The 23,249-nt window shown below is 46.8% G+C and overlaps 2 protein-coding genes across 3 annotated transcripts; one reads left to right on the forward strand and one right to left on the reverse strand.

The window, feature by feature from the left end:
- Positions 1-445: 445 nt before the first annotated feature.
- usp28 (ubiquitin specific peptidase 28) lies at positions 446-16,016 on the reverse strand. 2 transcript variants are annotated; one of them, XM_076749698.1, is made up of 26 exons: positions 15,831-16,016; positions 14,194-14,271; positions 13,148-13,268; positions 12,720-12,807; positions 12,082-12,244; positions 10,040-10,126; positions 9,735-9,872; positions 9,060-9,130; positions 8,912-8,988; positions 8,680-8,828; positions 8,465-8,592; positions 8,186-8,281; positions 7,922-8,101; positions 7,582-7,790; positions 6,654-6,724; positions 6,330-6,558; positions 5,884-6,219; positions 5,561-5,694; positions 4,396-4,722; positions 4,022-4,117; positions 3,356-3,534; positions 2,956-3,034; positions 2,637-2,716; positions 2,307-2,430; positions 1,967-2,165; positions 446-1,828 (listed from the first exon to the last, which is right to left on the reverse strand). In XM_076749698.1, the coding sequence occupies exons 1-26, from the start codon at positions 15,873-15,875 to the stop codon at positions 1,653-1,655; spliced, it is 3,660 nt and encodes a 1,219-aa protein (XP_076605813.1). In that variant the 5' UTR covers positions 15,876-16,016; the 3' UTR covers positions 446-1,652. The 2 variants fall into 2 exon arrangements, with proteins under 2 accessions (XP_076605813.1, XP_076605814.1); XM_076749699.1 differs by having other exon boundaries at positions 14,194-14,268; positions 15,831-15,964.
- Positions 16,017-16,813: 797 nt separating this feature from the next.
- Positions 16,814-22,732, forward strand: htr3b (5-hydroxytryptamine (serotonin) receptor 3B). The gene is made up of 9 exons (XM_076750880.1): positions 16,814-16,847; positions 17,665-17,828; positions 18,037-18,081; positions 18,249-18,358; positions 18,827-18,996; positions 19,377-19,534; positions 20,727-20,937; positions 21,818-22,027; positions 22,467-22,732. The coding sequence occupies exons 1-9, from the start codon at positions 16,814-16,816 to the stop codon at positions 22,730-22,732; spliced, it is 1,368 nt and encodes a 455-aa protein (XP_076606995.1).
- Positions 22,733-23,249: the final 517 nt, after the last annotated feature.

Consider the following 23,249-nt stretch of genomic DNA (forward strand, 5'->3'; position numbering starts at 1 on the left):
CAGATCCATTAAAGGATGAACTTAAAAATATATAAGCCCATTCAAATAAAGGCCCCGCCATATCTCATAACAGCTGGACACTGCAGGTTTCAGCAGGCGTTACTCGCACAGGAGTATATACTGCATCTGCTGGGACTATTTTCAGCTGTGGATTAATACACATTTGGTCTTTACTGAGTATATTTTCAGGAGGGGGATGGTGTGTATGGGATTTACTCAAAATAAACTACAGTGCTCATGTCCATCGTAATGCAGGGACATGTCTCCCAGAACAAGTGTGGCTCATTGATGTGTTTTGGACAATAGTTGAGCTCTAAACTATGTCACAGCGTCTCTGAGGTGTTACTGAATGCACTGAATGTTTTAGCTAAACGGAACAAATGCCAAGAACAAGCTAGCCTGGTTACACAAGCGAGGACAGTCAAAACTAAAGGAGTACACAGAGTAAGTATTTAAAATATTTATTGAGTATCATCACAGACTACAAGTGAAAGAGCAGTGACGTCAGCAGCTAGAGGAGAAGCTTCATGTTGCTGGTCTGAAAATCCTGATTCATTCGTGACGCTGCGCTTCATCTAATACACCAGAACAAAAACATCGTCTTTCCTTTCAAAGGTTTTCATGGTTTACAAAGAACCCTTCAAAGGCAGCGAACAGGAACGTCTGCTGAGAAAGGTGTCGTCCACCGGGGCACCGTTAAGCACTTCCTGCGATCTGTACATCAGAGCGCGCAGCAGCTGTTTAAAAGCTGCACACAACGCCTGCCTTTCATGGCTCTATGGGTCACAGCGCTGTAGATATCTGTCTTCATGGCGTCGCCTACACGTAAAATGTCCTAGAATCTGTTTTGGAAAAATACAAAGTAATATAAAACATATATTTAAAAAAGCTCATAAACAGTATTCCTTACTGTGCAAATCTAGTATTGTCAGCCCCGTATAAAGGCTTTATTGTGCGTTCACACTGCTGAGCAACACAACAAATCCTCCCACGCCACTCACTTCCTGCAGAGCTGAGCGACAGGCCGCTTGTTGCTGGTGTTTAAAGTGTGCGTGTGAACTGCCAATCAGCGTTTCAAGCTTCTCTACTATCATTCTGTTTGTTCAGCAGGTCGGTTTCATGAATGATTGTTGAGTGCGGCGCAGACGAGAAGCTGGTTACAGTTCTGTTAGGAACCACGCAGAACCAGACCTGCTCATGAGTCGTGAGCTCTTTGGAGAGGATGTTTTGAACTGATATCTGGGGAACACATGACTGCATGGTTTCTAGTTCTGCAGGTCGGGGGAGAAAAAACATCACAGTGGGCTGAAACCTGTTTGCTGCTTTAAGGCCTTTATGATTTTTAAGGAGCCCACCGTTAATCTTTTCTCAGACTGGGGGCTGCTGCTGGTGGTGATGGGCAACCAGGCAGAGGACAGATAGCTTTTGGGGCCTGTTGAGTCTTTTAGGTTGAAATTTCTTGACATGCTAAAGCTGTTCATCCTCTATCTGAGTGCTTACAGCTTGTTAAAACATTAAAATGATGTGCAGAGCTAAACCAGCAGGAATACATAATTGGGCTCGACCCCACAGTCTGTCAGCACAGAACGATCCACCGGCCGAGGCGTCGCAGGTCGGACACACAGTTCAAAGAGGCTGTTTCGTTCAGGGCTTTACTTGACGATGACTACAGACGTGTTGTGGATGGACTCCATGACGGCGGCCAGGCGGCTGCACAGGTCGTGGGCCTGGCTGACGTGGACTTTGGGTGGGTCTTTAAGAATTACTGTCTCAGCTGAACCATCCAGGACCCGGGGCAGGAGCTCGCCCAGCTTCACCTGCAGTGAGTCTGAAGACACAGGAAGGGCAGGGGGCATGTGGGGGTTTGTGTTAGCATGCGTGTAGTTAGTATCTGAAACCTGGATGCTTGGAAAAAAAAGAGTAAACTTTCACATTTGGACGTCTGGTTTAGTTCAGCCGGTCTTACCGTCCATGTCCTGGCCCAGGCAGCAGCACCAGTGGCTGCGGATGCTCTCCATGGCGTCCCGGTCTTCCTGGGATAAAGCCGAGTCCCGGCTCATCAGGTGGAGGCAGGGGATGACGGCCTCGTCCATGATGGCGACGCCCTCCTCCACGCTGGTCTCCTCGCCGCTGCAAAACATCCGCGACGCGCTTTCATTCAAAGCCTGCGTGGTGGATGATGGAGGAGGACGAAGAAGACAGAAGAAGTTATTGTTTCCTCTGTGTTTACTGTGTTGTGTGTCTGAACACGTAATTCATAAACCTGAAGGCCGAAGTTCATGTGATGTGATGGCAGCGTCACTCACAGCGAGGCTCTTCCTCCTGTAAACTGCAATGAGAGACTTGTCTATCCCACGTTTCTCTCCGTTCTTCAGCAGGCTGGCGTTGGTCTCGTATGCATGAGCCAGGTACGTCAGTGCCTCCCGCATCCTGTGACACACACACACACACAAGGCAACAGTCATCATGTCCCACGACTGTCCACTCAGCCAGAAGCACCTTTATAACTGTAGATTCCTCCTCATGCACAGTGTAAGACCCTCAGCAGCACTGTTTACGTGGCTGTGGGCTGATTTTGAGTGCCGAGCTCTCTGAGTGGTTCTCATGTTAGCGTGGTGGACACGCTGGACACCTACTTCCCGTGCTGGTAGTGCTCCAGGCCGGTCAGCAGGTAGACGAACACCGTTCTGAACAGCCTGTAGTCGTCATGCCACTGCTGTGAAAGAGCAGAGAGGACAACAGGAATCATCACTTCATCTGCTCTGTGTCAGCAACAACCCCGTTTCATATGTATTTCAGGGGAAAGTTGTTCATCCTCCCTTATCGGATGAGGCAGCTGATATTCTATATCTTTGTAATCGTCAACAAATCTCATGAAAAGACCCAAACAAACACGATCTGTATCCCTGAAAACTGTCCTATGACGCAGAGGTCAGTCCATCTGCTAGACAGTACCAGGTACTCATCCATGTCCATGTCCTCTGGCTTGATGAGGCGCAGCTTGGATCGGGCTTCCCTCATGATGCTGATGGCCCTGCGTGTACAGAACAGACAGATGAAGGTTCATTAACGTGCTCGATCCGGGAACGTTCCCACCATGCTGCAGGTCTCTGCTCTGGACACTAGATGGCATCACAGACTTCTGTATGTTCTGCTGCAGCTGCTCTGAGTTCTGACTACCCCCCAGTCTCTTAATGCTTTGAGCCTCACAACTTGCTTTAACTGTGATTCTTATACTGGATCGCAGTAGAATTCACTAAAAGCTCATCTGTATTTTCATTTTTAAAACTTCTGAAAACCTGATCTCTCTAACAAACTAAAGTCTGAGCCTCATCGGTCTGTCATCTGCTCGCACCGCTCATCGAAGCTCAGGTTGCGGTCGGTAAACTGCTCCAGCAGCGTCCTCTCAATGACGCGCTTGGGCGCCTTGTTCTGGAAGAAGTAGACCAGAGCGTGCTGCAGACGAGCGTCCTCCTGGGGCGTGGTCTCCTCCTGGGAGAGCTCAAACAAGCGGGAGTACTCCTCGTGGAAGGCCTGAAGGGAAAGAGGGAAGTTTAGTTTCTCAGCTTGACTTAAATTTTCAGGTAGATTTAAGACAGTAAACACTCACATTCTTCATCCATAGTGGATTACTGGTGTTGAAATTATCATCAAAAACATATAAATGATTAAACTTTTCTGTCTTTGAGTATTTTCTGTGTTGTCACTAAATGAGAGGACTGCCTAAAGTCAAGGTGAAAACACTCTTCTTCTAACTCTAAATTGTGGTCTTCATCATTTACAGACAGCAGTCTGCAGGAGGCTCCTGATCCTCCACTGATGAACTCTGCTAACAGTTTGTGCTGCAGGCTGACGAATGAACTTCCTCCAAACATTTGCATGTCTTTGTGTTCACGTCCTGATTCTAACAGATACGCAGGAAAGAAAACATTACTGGGTTTCTCCTATCGAGGACGTAGTTTAATGTAAAAATGTCAGGAGGCAGGATTATCTAATTAGTTCATCATACATGACATCATACCTTGATGAGGCCAGCCTCAGGGCCTTCCTTATCAAACACCTGTCTGGCCTTGGCTATGGCGAGAATGATGCCCTGCATAGCTGGAGTCAGCATCATCTGAGACATGCAGTGAAGAGGAGGAGGGAGATTATAAGACCAGCTGGGCAGGAAACAGGTGACTGACAACCATCTTAACTAGTAAATATGTTACTGTGTTAGAGCCACTAGTACCAGAGAACAAACACTCTATTTCTTCAAAATGCTGGTGAAATATTTCATTTCCATCCTTATTGCCGCTACACCTATTTGAGGATTAGACAGTTCAGGGCTGTGCTCCATCTATCAATCCTTCAATGAACCTTAGCTTCACCTTTCCCCCGATGACATGTACTTACCTCCTCATTGTATCCGTCAGCGTCCGCTCTCACCATGATCCTCCCCACGTTGGGGATCTCCACTTCAGAGACCTCGTTCTCAGTCTGTCGCTGTCTGGCCGGGACCTCCTCCTGCTCCTCCTGCTCCTGCTGCTGCTGCTGCTGCTGCTGCTGCTGCTGCTGCTGCTGCTGCTGCTGCTCCTCATCTTCCTGCTTCGCTTCGTCTTCTGTGGACGCCTCCGGCTCGCCTTCACCTTTTGCGCCGAGGCCTGCCGCCTGGGCGTCGACCTTCTCCTCCTGGAGGTCAGATGCCTCCTGGTTACTGAGCTCTGCTTCTGGGACAGAAGTCTGACAAAGAAAGATTGAATAAGATGCTCATTGTTATGCCTTCATCCCATCTATTATCCATCATGTCCTTTTTCTCTATGCAAGTGCTTCTATGTGCATACAAACTTGGCCAGTTGATTCTGATATCTGTCCTCTTCAGGGCTTTGACGGCCTAGCACACTCTGGAAGTCCATCACAGGACTTGTATGGTGTGTCTCCATGTAGAAACACACCTACCCTAATCTACAAGTCTGCATGAGGTACATACGGAGGCAGTATAGAGCACGTGGTTCTATTTTAACCCACTGCTGGACAGATTGGCTCAGGGGCCGTGTGAAATTCAAAATGGCTGCTCGTATCCAGTGACAGGTTGGTCTTATCACATGCAGTCTTGTAGGTCAGCAGAAAGGCTGCAGCTGCACACATTTGGAAATGTGCTTAAAGAGTTATGCTGTCGGATCAATGTGTCAGCGCACACGAGTGTTAATGCACGAGTTCCTTCTTCACTTTAATGGCATCTGATGGAACCGCCTCCAGCAAATCTGATTCAAGCTTTTGTTGCCATTGGGTCAGACTGGTGATTCGACTCTGCTGTAAAGGACTGCACAGGTGTTTCAATCGATGAGAATCATGCGATACGCCTCTGAACAAGAAACCGACGACCAAACAAATCAGCTGTTAGCTGCAATTAGTCCTGACCTCCATCTGTACATGACTCTGCAGCCCGTCTGACATTAAGCCCTCCATCGCGATGCTAAGCGATGAAACAGGATCCTTGACCCTGATGTATACTCTTTATTTTCGTGGCCTAGAATTTATGACCCATATTCTCCTGACGGGGTGTCACGGACTTCCCCACCTGACTCTGCAGCTCCTTCCCAGCTGAGGCGGAGCTCTGGCTGGGCTCCAGGGCGTCAGCGACTGCTGCGCTGCTGGTGTCGTCTGGCTGGCAGGTGGCGCTCTGCGGAGGTGGTGGCGTTACCTCTGATTCTTCTGGGGTCAGGGAAGGAGAGGAGAGAGGCTGTGAGTGGACACACGTGACTGCGATGAGCATTGTTCAGTAATATAATGGCGACCTCATCATGTACTACAAAGCCCTGAATAATACATCTAAAATAACACCCAATGGGCCGTTTATGAAAACCTTGTCTCAGTCCTTTCTCTCCAGTCACCACTACAGACCTTCAGGCTTCTCCCTGGGATCCGCCTCCACCTCCTGCTCTGCCTCCGGGTCTGGCTGAGGCTCTGAAGAAGCCGCCTGGTCCGGCTCTTCAGCGGACGGTCCCGACTGGGGCGCCGGCTCAACTGGTGTTTGCTGTACATCATCCGGACTCGGGTTCGGGGGCTCTGCGGGGGCGGTGGACTCTCCCTGGGGGGCTGCGGTCTGGCAGAACTGCTCCTCCCATTCGCTGAGCTCCTGCTGGAACCAGCGGTTATCTTCGTGGACGTAGCGTCTGAGGACAGACGGCAGGGAGTCCATGCCATGCAGCACCTGGCCTGTCTCATCATCGGTGTCGTCTGGGTGGAGGTGGCGTTTGATCAGACTTTACTCCATCTTATCACCACTCTTTGTTATATTATTGTGTGTTTTTACTCCACTACTCACTTCATCCTGTACCCAGACTGACCTGTAATGAGGCGGGGGAGCCTGTCATCAATGTACATCAGGCAGTAGGCGCTGGCATTGGTCATGCCTCCGAATGAGTCTCGCTCAAGCTCCTCCCACGATGACTCGGTGATGCTGATGTCATTGTACTTCATCCAGCGCTGGTTGGCGTGGTCGTAGATGTAGGCCCAGTAATGACCTGCGGACGCCTGGCCTTCGTGGACGAGCACTGCGTGGAGCCTGTAGGGGACCTGAATAAGAGCAGGGACAACGCTGACCTGCCTGAACAGAACACAGACGGCCTTCAATGCTGCGACTGAACTGCTGTTTGTCAGGTGAGTCTTACCTGGCAGAGGCTGTTGTCTGAGTACATGCCCTCGAGCATCTGAGTGAGCTTGTCAATGCTGGCCTTTAGCTCTGACACACACACACACACACACACACACACACACACACATACATACACAAATGAGTACAGTACAGCTCCAGCAAAGAGGAAGCTGCCTTCCTTCGTGTTTTCATTGTTTTACCTGTTATTTGTATAAGTTTGGGAGAGCAGGCCGAATGTCTGCAGCTTGTTTTCGAGTCACAGGAACACTGACTTGACAGTTCACATATATCATAATCTGTTTCCTGTCACAGTCAGCTGAGAGACAGATATCTCCGACCCTCACCTGCACCAGTCATTTACAGTAAATTGGTTTAACAGTGTGAAGCACAGCAGATGATTCACCTTTATCCAAACAGGGAGGACTAACTGCAATTTCAGTGTCAAGACCAACGACTCTCTGCACCGTCTGCCATTAACAACATGTCAGCACTGTTTGTTGCATGTAAACACATCCAAATTAAACCTTAGAAATAATTCAAAGCTGCTCCAATCGATGCTTTTTTATTAACAATTGATGAAATGTCAACGTGTAGGGTATAATGTGTCACTCACAGAGTTATCACCCCCAGCTCTGGGCAGCATTTGAGCGTCTTTTGGCTCAATGTTTCGGTTTTACCTTCACAGATTTACTGCTTTGGTTCAGTCTCACAGGCGTGAAGCAGCTAACGGCAGGCAGAAAAGACTAAAACAGCCACTGTGCACCGTGACGGGCGGGGTAAACACTGAACGTAGTGGAGCATTTAGCTGAACAGAGTTCTTGATGCTAAGCTAGCTAGTCTTGGTCAGTGAGAATGTCTATGATAAGTGTGTTAGCTAAGTTAGCGTGTGTGTGTGTGTGTGTGTGTGTGTGTGTGTGTGTGTGTGAGTGTTTGTGTTAGCATACCGTTTATGTCATTCTCGACCTCGGTCCTCCAACGCTGGAGGCACGTCTTAACAAAGTGCAGCTCTTCTTCAGTGATGCTGTGGGGGGCCGGGTGTGGCGGGCAGTCGATGGGGAGTCGGCACTGGGTGAAGGGCTTGTAGATGGGTGTCCGCTGGCAACTGGAAACACTGGAAACCAGGCCCTCGGAGGAATCTGGGTCTGCAGGTTCACTGAGGGAAGCACGAAAGGATCAGACGCAGGCTGGAAGTCTGGGTTTTACGTTATTCACTAGTAGAAGTCTGTCGACATCATTTGGGATCTGCAGCACTTTTCTTTGTACGATCTCCGATGTGTACTCAACCTGTTGTCTTTGGAGGTGCCTTCACTGAGGGGGTGGCTTGCAGGAGTCGGTGAAGATGAAGTTGGCCTCAGATCTTCAGCTGGAGAAACACTTGAAGGCTTGGTGGTGGCGAACTCCAGCACAAACTGCAGCATGTCAGTCAGAGGGTACTTGGTGGGTCCTGAGCCGTAGTTTTTGTAGCTATGAATGAACACAGGAAGCAATTAAAACAAGATCTGATCCCACGAGGAAGAGGTCAGATCTCAGCTTGGACGAGTAACTCACCACTCAAGCTTCTGCTGAAGGGCTGCAAGCTGCTCCTTGAGCTTCTTCACTTCTCCTCTCCTCTCGTGGGTCTGTTCTATGTTTCTGTGAAGATATCTGTCCACAGAGAAAACTGATCAGGAGACACGAGGCCGCCTTGTTTGTTCCTCCCTTCTACATTAAGAGCACATTGAGCTCCTTAAGTTTGTGAGAGCAGAAGCTTCATTTCCTGTGTTGGAACATGATGTGAAACTGAATTAACTCGCACATCTTTGTCAGTGTTCTCCGTACAAAGCTCACCTGTCCATGTAAATGATCTGTGGGAATTCCAGTTTCTTGTGTATCTTTTCAGGACGACCGAGCTGAGTGTTGAATTCAAATCTGGACAGTTCAAATGTCAAGACCGGCGGTAGCTTTTTGAACCATCTCTGCCAAGAACAGAAAATAAAAAATCTTAGCGAGGCTTCAGGTTTACGCATAAATTCCATTTCTAACTAGCGGACGAGGTCGTTCACCTCACGGCCGGACGTGACGGCGTGATCTGAATGCAGAGACTCAATCTCCTTCTCCACCATCGCACCTTCCAGGCATTCGTCCAGGTTGTTGAAGCCGTTGACTTGCAGAGGATACTGGCCAAACTGCTCGATATTACACAGAGTCTTACCTGAGCAGAGTCACACAGGTGAGTGATTGAGAGCAGAATTCATACAGACTGACACCGAGACAGAAACTCAGACAGACACATACCCTCATGTCTTCTCTCTGTCACGAAGGTGCCGTAGAAAAGCTGAACCATGGGGTTTCGCTGTTTGTCTTCTGCGTTACTGAAACAAAACGTGACATTAAATTTATGGATTTAAGCAAACAAAGAGAGAGCAGGAGGAGATAAACTTACTTTCCACTGGCGGCCAGCTGAAACGCATCCTCCAGCCAGTCGAGCAGTTTGTGGGAAAACTCACTGACATCCTGAAATAAAGTCAAATAGAGTCAAAGTTAAAACAAGCTGCACATAGTTTCAGATGATCAGTACGGTCACATGACACAAAAAACTCTTCTTCCTCAGTGGATGGAGTCAGCTCAGGTGTATGAGCTACAGTATCTCTAACCCTCTGAGCAAGTTCCACACACTGACAAAGACCCCGAGGAGTCAACTTGTCCCGAAACGGCCCCCTTCACACCCCATCAAAGCTCGCTCTGAAAGGCAGTTAAGAGACGGCGTCGCCCATTACGAGACGCAGTCTGTTGGTGGGTTTACAAACGCTGCCTGCTTTGGTTCAGCTCTCCGTCTATTGTCCCAAAGCACAAATAAAAGCCTCAGTACCTCGTTAGAAAATAAGTGAGACAGAAAATAAAGAGAGGAGAAAAGAAAGAAAAGGAGAGACTGGGGAGGAACAGAAATAACTTCACTCGATAGATAAGAAAACATGCACAGGTGAAAGAATCAGGAAGTGCAGCTGAAACGACGAAGCATGTTTAACGTGATATCACACACGGTGACAACTGACCACATGATCACAGCATGAACTTCTTAAGTAAGAGCTGCTGCCACACACACACTCTGGTGCTGCACCTGTTGGGCCTCGCTGGTCCTGAAGGCGTCTCGCAGCAGCTCCACGGCAGCGGAGGGATCCACGAACCTGCGAGTGGAGCCCACCATGAGGGCGAACAGACAGCGCAGCTCCTGCATGAAAGCTATGTTCCTCTTGTCCTGTTAACACGAGCCCAGAGTCAAACACAGAAATATAACTTTAAGATTAACCCCACAGCGTGAGTTCACTCCTGTCTGAACAAACAAAGCTCTGCCTGGTGGAAGCGGCAGAGGAACTCGTCGCTGTTTGGAGAACACGTATGTGCAGGTGGCAGCAGTTTACTCACAGAGTGGCTCTTGCACTTCTCCAGCACTCGCTCAGACAGATGGTAGTTGAGAACCAGCCTCCTGAACACGGGCAGGTGGAACAGGGACTGCAACAAGACAACAAGACAAAGCCCGTTCATGCAGTCAGGGTCAGACCAGCTGGCACATCATTACACAGTACAGGGGTCAGTGCTGGGCTGCCCTGGAAAGATCATAGAAACATCATGAAACATGGAGATTGTGGAAGTTCCAGAGCTTCTTAAGATGCTTCCAACCTTCTGCGAGCGGGTACAAGCACTCATCAATCTCAGTATTTTACTCACACGATGCACCGTCATGCCATCAAGTCATGCCATGTTACTTCTAATATGGCTCCGTGCACCAATAAAACAAAATGTTCCCTTTACCTTCAGGGACATAAAATAGCTTTTTATGACGGAAATGTTTAAAGAAATGTTTCCTCTTATTTTGCACTGGACAGTCGAGCACACAAATCGCGCCTCTTTGACATGAGATGCTCGTGTTTCTCATGACAAACTAAACGCATTAATGTGAGTCAGACACTCTCATGTGTCACGTGTGGTCGCAGAGCGTCTCAGCACTTATGAATATCTTGATATAAATTTCCATTTGAGTAGGAAATTCAATTACGGCTTATCTGGGTTTTACTGTAATTCATACCACAAAGGATAACAGAGGGAATATGAGCTGACAGCTGAATCGTGTGGTCACTCAGCCTCAATCTGATAGCATAATTACTTTTTTAGGGGAGTCTGCTTTATCGGTTTAATTCCAACAAACAGTTTCGACAGCAGCAAAAAAACAAACAAAAGGGCATCATCTGAGCGGCATTTGTATTCAAACGACGCAGCTTCATTTTCCCATTTCTATTCCCTGATAATAACCTCTGTCCTTTGGGGGGTTGACTTCTAAATCAATGTAGAAGCCTATCTGAGTTCAACAAGAGACAAACAATTACTGTCTCCACTCCGTCCATCTGAGGCTGAGAGCAGACAGTCCACCGCTCGCTCCGTCATCGCATCATTCGCTATTTAATTATCCGCATAGCGCGTGCATCTTAACGAGAGCTCCAGTTTCTACCGAGCCACCTGATAGGCCGGACTAAACTCACTCTGGAATGGACTTCTAATAGAATCAGCGGCTCAGAGAAATACTGTATGTTCTCCTCTAACACACCTTTCTGCCCCTGATGTTTCTGTTTACTCAACGAGGACGGCGTGGAGCAGGTAAACAGGTGAGACTGAAGGGAGATCTGCATGAACCAGGTCACAGAAAACACACGAGAGCACCAACAAATGAACCCCGTGTGCACCGATTCGCTGACTGCGCTCACCACGTGACACCTCCGACCGACTAAAGTTAGAAATTCTTGGACGGGAAAGTCTCCAAACGTTTGTTAAGCCAAGTGAGGACGCTATTTTAGGATTCAGCAGCAAAGGAAGTGAGACACTGTTAGGACAGGTGGACGTCTGGACGGAGCTGAGTGCACCTAACAGCTTCATGTGTCCTCCTCTAATGTTTCCATGTAATCTTCAAACAGCAGTCTTAAAATAACGAGAAAAGTTATTTCTATTTAAAAACAGAAATGATCATTATTCCAACATCCCTCATGTTTTGTAAGCAGGATGTTTCTTTACAGCAGCTTGAAAGAGAGAAAACCTTCATCAGGACATACTCAAAATGAAGTACAATATGTTGTTTACGATATAATTAAATATCATTTTTCAGCGTTTATTAATTTTTACCTCTTTATTAAATAATATTAGAATACAGGCATGACTGAGCCGCTCGCCTCTCTTTATATCTGTATTGAATTTTGTATATCAATATGAAAAGTCATAGGTTTTATTAACATGTTTATTGTTTTCTTGTGTTATCTGAATTGAAAAAAGTCAATTTCTGAATACAAAGCAGTGACAGGTACAGTGGAAAACAGCCCTGTGTGTGCTGTGACCAGCCCTGGTCGTCCCGTGTTGTTTAATTCTTTCCCTGCGTGGATTCTCTTCAATTCCATTCGACCAATCATCCTCCTCATTCTCACCTGGATGACGGCGCTGAACCAGCAGGTGTTTCCAACGTTGCGAATGCCCACGGGCCAATCGTCCTGCCGGATCCAGTCTGCGGGGCTGCACATCTCAGTCTGGGCTTCACATCTCTTCCTCTTCATCCTGGCTGCGTTCTCCTCTGCGCTGGCCTCCAGAGCCCTGCAGGACGTCACATGACACCTCTGAGAGCACCGACGCCACGACTCCATTAAACACAGGTCGACTTAAGATCTCCTCCTCTGCATAAGACCTTTATAAGTTAAAGGTAAAATCTTCCTAAAGTGTCTGAGGAAAACACAAACTGTGCCGCAGGACAGAAGACAGACTTTCCAGGAACTGTCTCCTCATGTCCACCATCCTAGCTCAGCACATTAATATGATTACATTTCCCTGTTAGCACAAAACACAAAGCGCCGCTGATGGGAACGTCAAAAGCTTTTCAGGTATCTGGACACACAGAAATTTACGTTTCTTGACAGATTTCACCTGTAGCTGAAAATGTCAACCTCATGGTGGCGCTAGAGGGAAAACTTTATCCCCCATCCCTCTGCATCAGTCCATCCAACCCCTGTGATATCTCACTGGACAATTAAAGACTAAGAGCTGCAGATCTCCAACGCAGGTTTTCTCATACCTGTTAAACTCCCGCTCCTCCTCCTGGGCGCTGTGGGACTCCTGCAGGCTCAGTTCTATGGCGGTCTGCAGTTCATCTTTAGGAAGTCCTGAAGAAACGAGACGACGACGTGTCAACCAGCGTCCCACAGCTCCAGTTAGAGCAGCTTCACGTTCAATTTTACCACAACAGATCGCACAGCTCCTCACAAAACAATCCTCCCTCCATGCTGCTGACTAACTGTCCTCATGTCCTCCACACATGGAGGTGCTACTCTGTCACAGGTATTAAAGAAAATCATCAGAATCAAACAGACGCCTGCATATGAAATCTCCAACTCAGTGGAGTCATTATTTTCTGATCTGATCTTGTAGTTTTATGTGAGTGCGTCTTATCTTTGAAAATCATTTGACAGAACATTGTGGATGCTTGTCTAGCTCCACGTGTACCTTTCTGGCCCTCCCAGGCCTCTCCAGAGGTCTCTGATTCCTGTGGTTCTCCAGGATCCTGAACCTCTGCAGGCTGGGTTGTCAGCAGTCCAACAGCATGTCCAATGTCACCCTGACTGGCCTTAAAAGGGGGGTGGGGGGCAGGCAGAAGATAAGAGCAGATAGTCTGGATGTCATGAGGGTCTGCAGCAGATTTAGATTACACACCGCAGGAAGGAAATAAACACATATTAAAAACAGAAAAGTTCAGAGCAGAACGTTTCCAACTCTGCCTGCCGTCGGTACGACAGGTCGGATGACGTCTGCACCGCCGTCAGACGGGCTGCTTACGCTCTGTCGATTATCGCTTTTAGGAGTTTCCCATGAACTGCTGCAGATTTTTTTCATGCGCAGCTGTGTTTCAAAACATGAGCGGTGTGTCGGGCGGAAATCTGGCACCCTGTGGGTGCTTTTAATGCAATCAAAGAGTGTTTAATTTAACGTTAATTACACTTCAAGAACAGACAAATTAATTACACTTCAAGAACAGAGCAGAACAGCGAGGGCGCCGGTGTTTTTAGCCAGCTAGCAGCACGGCTCCGGGGACGGGCTGGCGTGATGTTTGGCACAGACGTTAACGTTCTCTGCAGGATGAATTCTAATTACACGTTTTTATCACGTTTATGCTCATAACACGACAAACCTCATCGACGGAGGCCACCAAAGACCTGACACCAAACACCGCGACTGCTGTGGCTCAAAAAGCAGCTTTCATTTCAATCAGGATGTCATAAGTAACGCTGGCGCTGTCCGAACTGCATGTTTGCGTAGCTTTAACAGATCTGATGAAATGCCTGTTGTTCATCTTGAAACTGTGCACTAATGACTCAGCTGTCTGTGTATGTTCAGTATTTGGAGAATCACTGTGACCATGTTCCACGGCTGTATGAAGGTCATTCACTGCGATGTGGTTAAATGTGATAACCACACTCCGGGGAGGAATCGTCCATTGTCTTGCTGCACAATGCCACAATCCTAAAAGCTGATGGTGGTTTCTTAGGACTCACATTCAAGGCTCTGTGGAGAATCTGTGGGTCCTGGATGCCGGTGATCTCCCTCAGCTGGTTGATCAGCATTTCGCTCTGCTGAGGGAAACGATTGGACAAAAGGAAAACATCAGTCAGGCTTGAGACCCTTCATGTATCGCTCCAGCCAACATGTCCTTTGTGACGCTCATACAGTTTGGTTGTGATGGACTGGCATTGGACACTCATTTGGAGTGACTGGATGGACAAAACTGGGCCACAACTGGACAACCAGCCTACATAACTGATGTTGAACTGGTGGTAATCAGCAGATGTCCCTTTATTTGCCCATTAGAGTCCCACTTGCGGTCCACCTTGCCCCAAACAGGGGTCCACCTGAGGTTAACAGCTCATGCTGGCCTCATTCTTAGCCTGTGACCCAGATGGACGGACGCTCATGGGGTATATAAGGAGCTGAAGGACAAATGTCCAAATGCCAGCCTGTCATGCCTATATGAGGACCACAAGCTGGCCGGGCTGGGACAATGGCGTCATGAAACCAAGCCAGATTCAGCAGCGTAACACATGACCCACAATAAAATGGCAAATTGTCCTTTTTTACACTTCAGTTTTTGTACCAAATTGTTTAACAAATAGGAGTGTTATTTAGTGAGCTTTAGAAACGCTGGTAAGCAGTCAGGACTATTCCTATGAATTATTTCTTTAAGGCAACTTCTTAAGGATATGAACACAGGTGTTTTTTCTATGAAAGGTCTGACATGTGTGTCCTCGGTGTGTAGGACACATCAGACTGGTAAACACGAAGCCTCTCAGACCATCACATGTTTTGACCTCATAGACGTGAAGAAAGAACCAACAAGTCTGCTGAGTGAGAGGCGCTATAATAAACCTGCTACCCCAACAGCAGGTGGACATGTCAGGGTATCTGTCTCACACACACAGAAAGCCAAGAGCAGGCTGACCAGACATATATGGAGTCCAGGGGCTATCTGAGACCCTCTTGGTTAGCCTCTATTTTAGGCTACTGACATGGATAGCACAGGCTTCTGTTTATCATTCCACTCACCATACCAGCAGACCTGAGTGACAAAGGCACTGGGTGTCTTTCCCTCACACACACACACACACACACACACACACACACACACACACACACACACACACACACACACACACACACACACACCTCCTACGTCGGTACCAGAAAACAGTGGCAAACAAACACGAGGAATTTTTTTGACATCATCTTAACTGGAAAAGTTACTTCTAAACAACGTTTTAGAAATCAAATATGTATTTACCAAAGACGCAAAAAAAATCTAAGCTTTCTAAGTATTTCACTGCTAACTGGCTGACCAGTCACATCGGTCGTGGAACAAGAAACTTACTACCAAAGTTTGAATTTTACTGAACTACGATCGGTTTTGGTGTGTTTTATGTGTGCCGAATTCAAAAGGTTTTTCTGAGAATTCTAATACTGTTTTCAGTTTTTTTCTAACATGTGTTAACATAAAATAACATTAAAAGTAACTTTAAAATTGCGGATTTTTAGGTCAGGTTTGGCCTTCGCACAACAGAGGGGTTAGTGTTCTCGGGCATTCCGATGCAAACATGTCACTTGTTATGTTAAAAGCGGTTCCAGCATCCTTTGCGCTCACCGAGTTCGCCGAGTTTTCTCCATTTTCACTCTGTTCGCCTCTCATTGCAGACAAAAAGCCGAATTTCTTCCCGTTTTCCACAAACACTTTCTGCCCTGACCGCGAGTCACACCAACTCCATCTGTCAAGCGCCGAGAGCGGCCGGCCAGCTGCGCGCGCTCACCTGTCAAGACACGCGCGTGCACCAACGGCATTAGCGCGCGCGCTCTCTCTCACACCGTGACGACACCGCTCTGAACGTGAAATCATATTCAGATGTAACTTTATAAAAGAAAACTGACTGTGGTTTTACAGAATCCTCTTTTTTTTTGTGACCGCGGACAAAAAGTACTTAAATTAATTTTTGTTAATTATTTTAATTATCTTTCCATTATATTAATAACTCAGGCTCGAGTCTAGCATGGATTTTTCTTTCTAACCTCAATTTCTATACAGATAAACAAAAAACAGAAGAATTGGATTGATCTTGAACTAACTTGTGATGATATTCATCAGCAGAATTGATCAAAAATTGATTAATCAAATAAGCGAGTGCCAATTCAAATCAGAAAATTGTGATAGAAAAAAAAACTACAAAGCACTTACATTTGTCACAGATATATGTTTTACAATATATTAAAAAACAAGTTCAGTTCAGTTTGCGTGACATGCTCTACTTGGTGTGTTCACCTGGGCTAAACACACCTTTACATTAACAAAGTGTTCATGCTCCTCTGTAATGAAGCAGCACAGCAGCTCTAAACGAGACTTTCCTCTCCAGTCTTTCATTATGATGAGTATCATCTTACCCAGGCAGTGGAAAATCAATACCAGTGCAAGCAAAATGTCTGCACCACCTCAGTCGTTGCTCTTCCTCCTCACCCAGTAACCGCTACTCTTGAGCGTATTTGATGAAACTGTGGATATTTTTGCGTTTGCCGAGGAGACATTTTGATGCGACACCTGGATAACACCTGGAATCTGGAAGCTTGATTTTCAGCTTGATGTCTCTCCTCTGGCTAATGCTGTTGTTCTCAGGTAAGAAACTTTTATTGGCTAAAGAGACGAGCAGACAGCTGCATTTCCTAAAAAATACAACACATTTATGTGAGTTAAAAACTGCCTGCAGGGGTTTGTTCCAACACTTTTCTGTTTTGCGATATTTTCCATTAAATAGAGCCAAACAAACACTCAAACACAGCACTGTTTGAAGTTATAACACTCAATCTCTGTGATTCAGCTTCAGTACTTTGAAACTCAATCATATCTCATGTGAAAACACAGTCATTGTGTCCTCCTGGTTGCTGGTTATCATCAAACCACCACGAAAATGAGCAAATATGTTTGTATTATTGTGTGAGAAGCCGAGGTGATCGTGTGTTTTTCCAAACTGTCCTGACTGCTTCATAAAAACTGGAGGCCTGTCAGCATAAAAATGAGATAAACTCATCAATACCCCTCGTGTTTACTCTCAGTTTGCACTGTATTGATCAACTTCATACACCCCTCAGCCTTTTATCAGCCCCCCCGCCACCTTCACCCATTATTTCTGCCTTGTGTTGCCTTTAAGTACCTTTCAGATTTAGTGCTAATATGCCATATATTAGATATAGCAGTGTTTTTTACAAATATAACCCTTGTCAGCATAATTTCAACTGAAACTATAAAGGTATTACACTTATGAAGGAGCTGAGCCTCCTTAAGCTCCTCATCGTTCCAGTTTTGTGTTTACCACCAAACACATTTGCAGTTAATCAAATTACCGCACACTGATTGTCACGCAGTGAACCCGGAGCTCCGGGCCCCCGATGGTCCGTGGCCCCGGGGCAGATGATAATCTAGCTTTGCCTTTCAGCTCATCTGGCCGGATGTGTGCCAGAGAAGCCGAAGCGCTCAGCTCTGAACCAGCTGACCAGGACCCTCCTCAGGAAGTACGACTGCGGCGTTCGACCCGTTCACAACTGGACGAGTCTCACCACCGTCCACATTGACCTCATCCTGCAGTCCGTCCTCGACGTGGTGTGTAAGCCTTTAGCCGCACACAAGCCCAATGAAATCAAACACTTCATGACAAGACAAAGTCCTGTTAGTGTCCCCTGAGATTCCACTGTTCATTATGGTTTTGGTGCATTTTGACATCATTTATTTATAAGTCCTCTGGCTTCTTCGTTGTCTCGTCCAGTCAACTCACAGTAAAAGTGTCACTAAAACACTCTCCTGTCTGCAGGATGGAAAAACCCAGAGCATTACTACAAGTATCTGGTACAGACAGGTCGGTGGCCTCTCGTTTACTCTGTTTCCTCTTGGTTCCTCGTTGTAAAACTTGAAGTAAAACCAAAATTTGTTCCTGCATAAAGATCTGAGTTTTCAAAATGAAATCAGCTCCAACTGTCTCCCTCCTCAGTGGCTGAGTATCTTGTATCATCTATTTGTTTTCAGGTCTGGACTGATGAGTTCCTGGTTTGGGATCCGGAGGAGTTTGATGGCATCAATGAGATCTCCCTGTCGTCTGACGCCATCTGGATACCCGATATTATCGTCAGCGAATTGTAAGAAGTTGCAGAAGCGAAGCCTTTAAAGTATTTTAATGAGTCTACAGTGTCCTTCAGTGAGGGTTTAAAGAAGGATCCAAGATTCTGGAATATCCTTTTCCTTCTTTTCAGGTCGCCACTGACCTCCACTGATCTCAGTAAACTATGAAAATCAACTTGCAGAGACTTTGAATGAGTCCATAATCCCCAAGCACTGAATCCTTAAAGCAGCTACAAGCAGAATTTAAAAATGTCCTTCGTCGTATCTCATGTTTAATACTAAGAGATATCAATGGTACTTATCAAACGCCTGCTGACATAAGGCTGTTCATGGATGCTGATTGGCCGGTCAGGTTGAGAAACAGCAGTCAGTCTTTAATGAGTAATGGGAACCTGAGGTCACATCAACACACTGTGAACGTGAACCTGAGCGGTCTCGCGTCCACGTCTCACCTTTCGTCCCCTCTGCTCTGTGCGTCTTCCCAGTGTGGACGGGGGGAAGTCCCCTCCCATCCCCTACGTGTACGTCAACTCCTCCGGCTCGGTGAAGAACTACCGGCCCATGCAGGTGGTGCTGGCCTGCAGCCTGGAGATGTACGCCTTCCCGTTTGACAAGCAGAACTGCAGCCTCACCTTCCGCAGCTGGCTTCACTCAGGTCGGTGTCCTGCCTGTGATTGGTGGTTTTGGTCTGTTAGCGACGCTTCCCAGTGCGCCTCAGTGTTGGGACATCTAACCATGTCATCTAGCCAAGACGCAGTTTAGAGTGAATTGAGGTTATTTTGTAGATCACTAGCTCAGCATTCAGCTGCGATGGTCGCTGTGTGACTGATGCACCTGAAGGATGAAGAATGAAATAATCAGGATTGCATGTCTCTGAATGGTGTCAGGAAACGTGAAATAACTCCACGAATCCATGTTAACACACAACCTGTGATGACGCTCTTACTGTGTTTGAAAGAAATGAAATATTAGAGCTTTCCTCCACTGTCCCTCCACCTTCTGTCTGATTTTACCCCTCATTATCTCCCTCTGCAGTGAAAGAAATAGACCTGGCTCTGTGGAGGAGCGCCGAGGACATCGCTAATGATAAGAGGGAGTTCATGAATGACGGAGAATGGGAACTGTTGTCCCTTCCCTCCCGCTACTGGCACGTCCACCAAGACAACACCGACTATGCCCACATCCAGTTCAATGTAGGTGCCTTACTGTCTCCATCGTGTACAAAGTTACAGTAAAGTAAGACAGTAAAAAGGTTCAGCTGTGACAGACAGTGATTCTGCAGTAATGTCTGTGTAATGGCGTCTTAATGGTCGAATGCTGTGGATGTGTAACAGCTCTGTAACAGGTGGGCCAGCGACTGCGGTGTGATGGCTGTGATTGCTTATCGATAGCGAGCGTTAAACTGTGGCCCTCTGTGGGTTAGTCACGCTGTGCAGTGGAATTGTAAAGTGTAAAGCCATCGGCCGCGACCTTCATGGATCGGGCGAGTGAGCTAATGCCAAATGATGAGACTGAGGCTGCTTCTGGCGAGTAAAGAGACAGATAGAGAGGGAGGCTGATAGACAGGGGAGGGTGAGCAACCATAATGAGACTGTCTCAGTGGCTGCCTGATCAATGGACTTCTTGTTAGTGGTGAGGAAAATGGCCCCACAGCCCATTGCAGGTGGACCAGGGAGGGCTGCTATTTATTCAGCTCAAAGAGCGAAGGCTTTTTGGTAATGGAGCATTTCATGGCCCACTGGGATATTGTTGCACTGTGGTAGTTTTGCTGCTAGAGGTAAAACGGTGTCGTATGAGAGGAGTTTCTGATGGAAAAGATCCTGAGAAAATGTTCTGTATGAAGCAAAGGTTAAGAAAAGAGAAGTCTTATGGCTCAAACTAATCAACACATCCACACACACATATCATGCAATGCAATAAATGCCTTACAGGCTCAGTGGATTCTGCTCCAGAAGTGAGAAAACTTTGTTTAAAATCACACTGACACTTGGAATGAGCCTCAGTTTTCAGTTTCTTCAATAGTTTTAGTTTCTTTCCAGTGAATTACTGGATAATTTTAGGTCTTTGGGTCAAAATATTCACACAAAACGAAGAAAAAAAAGCACAAAATAAACTCCACTGACCTCTAACAGCTCATCTACACAGCAGACATTTTAATCTATCACAGTAGGAAAAGCACATTGATGATGGTTTTGTTCTGTTCAAGTGTCCCAGTGAGTCCTGAGTCCAGCATGCACCAAACCAGGACCATGAAACTGAAGCACCTGACCCCGTTTTTCCTTCTGCTACATGCTGAATCCTGGATAGATCAAAGCGAAACCACCTCTGGAGGGAACGTGTTTAATCTCAGCGTCCATCACATCTCTGTCCTCGTCTTTCCTTCAGGTGTTGATCCGCCGGCGCCCCCTGCTGTACGTGGTGGGACTCCTCATCCCCAGCATCTTCCTCATGCTGGTGGATGTGATCAGCTTCTACCTGCCTCTGAACAGCGGCACACGCATCGCCTTTAAGATCAGCATACTGCTGGGCTACACCGTCTTCAGGGTCAACATGACAGATGAGCTGCCGTCCACCGCCGTCAGGACGCCGCTCATCGGTGGGACACGCTGTGACTTTTCATTTCATCCATTTTTCTTTGTTTAAGTTCCATTCTGTTCTTCTTCAGTTCTGTTGTTTTGATGTTGGTTTTGTCTGTTTGACATACAAACTAAATTAAAGTCCATTTCATCCTGTTGTTCAGAAAAAGAAAAGACATTGTTCTCGCATGACAAACTCCTATATACTTGAACTCCGCTACCCAGAATTCCTTTAGAATGATATCAGGAGACTGTAAAGATCAGGAGACTGAACGTGAATCTTCTGAAATCCTGGTCCAGGTTTCACACAGTGAAGGATTCACTGAAGGAAATACAGTAAATCAGTTAAAACCACGGCTTGTCAATCATTGGCAGCAGAAAAACCTCATGTTTGATTGAGGCTGATGGTTGATCTTCACGTAAAAACATGGCAGAGTTTTAGGTGTAACTATAAAAACAACATACTACACAATTTAGGTCAGTGTGCACGTTTTCACTAAAGATTTAATCAAGCTACGGAGAAGCATTTTAATCTGTAAACACGTTAATCAGATTGTGAAGCTTTGCTGTTATGTTGCTGGTTAATCAGCAGCTAAACGGCACGTCAAAGATGTTTTAATGCTTTTTAAACTTCATGCTTCTGCTGCCGGTCTTTCTCTAAGAAACCATCTTTTTTCAGTTTAATCTGAGGTGAGCAAGACAAAAAGGGCCCAGTTAGGACTTCAATTTATCAACCTCTCTCACGAAAACATCTGCACAGGTGAAACTATGGTGGACAGAACGATCTGCAACAGCATCACTGGCTGCACGCTGCTGTGATCAGTCCAGCTATCAGCATCCTTTTCGCCTTTCTCTGACTGTTGTGTTGAAAGCTTTTCGGCTTCCTCCACCTCCGTCCAGGTGTGTTCTTCGCGGTGTGCATGGCCCTGCTGATGCTCAGCCTGATCAAGTCCATACTGGTGGTAAAGCTGCTCCACCACAGCGAGAAGGAGGTCAGGCAAATGTCAGTATCTGCCTGCCTGCTGGACAAGTACGGCTCAGCTCGTCACGACTTCCCCGAGAGTGCGTTAACCTCCATCAAAACCCTCGACCACATCAACCCGTCTGGAGGTAAGCTACGAGCTTTTCCAAAAGTCCTGCTGACAGGCGAGACCTCCACTGTGTTCTTGCTTAATGCTTCACCACTTTAAAGGTCTGTTTGCAAAAACCCGACCCTCGCTGGAGTCAAGGGTCAAAGAACACTTGGATAAAAGAAAGCCGAGCTACTTTTTGTCTGTGCAGGAAAGTTTGAAGTCCAAACATTAAGAAAACTTCACACGCTAACGATGTTCTGGTGCTGTTCTTCTGACTAAAGGAAAGTAATGGAAAACATGACTTTGTCAAGGTAGAACTGATGGACCAATGGCCCGCTGAGATTAAGTCTTCCTGAAAGTATCACAACACCGTCAGTAAACTGCCCCATCCACAACGATTGGTTTGGATTGTTCACATGTATTTAGAGAAACGGTATGAATCTCATCTTGAAGCAGATTCTTTGATCTTCTCATAGATTATGAGCTCGAGTCCTCGCTGGAGGAGGATCTGCTGTCCCTGAATGAGATCCAGGATGCTCCCTCCGGGCTGGAGTGGCTCCTCCAGGAGCTGGCTTCCCTCCGCCTGGCCTTATCCCAGGAGGACAGCGAGTCTTCGGCTCAGGCCGAATGGCTGGCCCTCTGCTCTAAGCTCGACTGCTTCCTGTTCCGCTTCTACCTGTTGGTTCTGGTCCTGTATGCCAGTACTCTGCTGCTGCTCTGGGCCAGCTGGAGCTTTGCCTGACCACACCATCACAGACTTCATGATGTTTATTTAATGCTGGAAGTGAAGGCGCTTATTGTTTATGGTGATGACCGTATTTACAGCGAGGAAGCAGAGAGCAAATCATAGACAGAACAATGTGTATCTATGTGTGTGTATACTTATACATACATGTACTGTACAGACACATATATATGTATAGCTTTTATCAACTGTCTGTGTCACTCCTCTGATTCAGTGCCAGCTCTGGTACCGTCTCTGCGTACCTCCCTCCACCGCCTGACCTCCTCATGCCATCGTAGCTGTAGCATTATCTCGCTAACCTCATGTTCATGGACATTTCTCTATCTGCTGCCGTGCTCTAAGTGTTTTTTTATTAGCTCTCTCAGCAGAATCTCCGTCGCTGCTCACATTCGTCACAACCTCCCTCAAACATCCTTCAAACCTGAGTGTCTCTGACACTGAAATGACGGTATTTCAAGGTAAAAACGTGCAGTAAGAATCCGTCACTGCGCAGGAAATGTGTACACGCTCAACT

Source organism: Chaetodon auriga, chromosome 15 (assembly GCF_051107435.1).
Source record: "Chaetodon auriga isolate fChaAug3 chromosome 15, fChaAug3.hap1, whole genome shotgun sequence".
NCBI classification, from domain to species: Eukaryota; Metazoa; Chordata; class Actinopteri; order Chaetodontiformes; family Chaetodontidae; genus Chaetodon; species Chaetodon auriga.

Bases quoted from the DNA above. Each gene is read 5' to 3' on its own strand.
- usp28 (XM_076749698.1), bottom strand. From the start codon at position 15,875: ATGAGAGGCGAACAGAGTGAAAATGGAGAAAACTCGGCGAACTCG. The intron at 8,989-9,059 runs GTAAGTTTATCT...GTTTTGTTTCAG, and splicing joins CAGCTGGCCGCCAGTGGAAA to TAACGCAGAAGACAAACAGC. The intron at 2,717-2,955 runs GTACTGTCTAGC...GCTCTTTCACAG, and splicing joins TGGACATGGATGAGTACCTG to CAGTGGCATGACGACTACAG.
- htr3b (XM_076750880.1), top strand. From the start codon at position 16,814: ATGTCTCTCCTCTGGCTAATGCTGTTGTTCTCAG. The intron at 18,082-18,248 runs GTCGGTGGCCTC...ATTTGTTTTCAG, and splicing joins CAAGTATCTGGTACAGACAG to GTCTGGACTGATGAGTTCCT. The intron at 18,997-19,376 runs GTCGGTGTCCTG...CTCCCTCTGCAG, and splicing joins CCGCAGCTGGCTTCACTCAG to TGAAAGAAATAGACCTGGCT.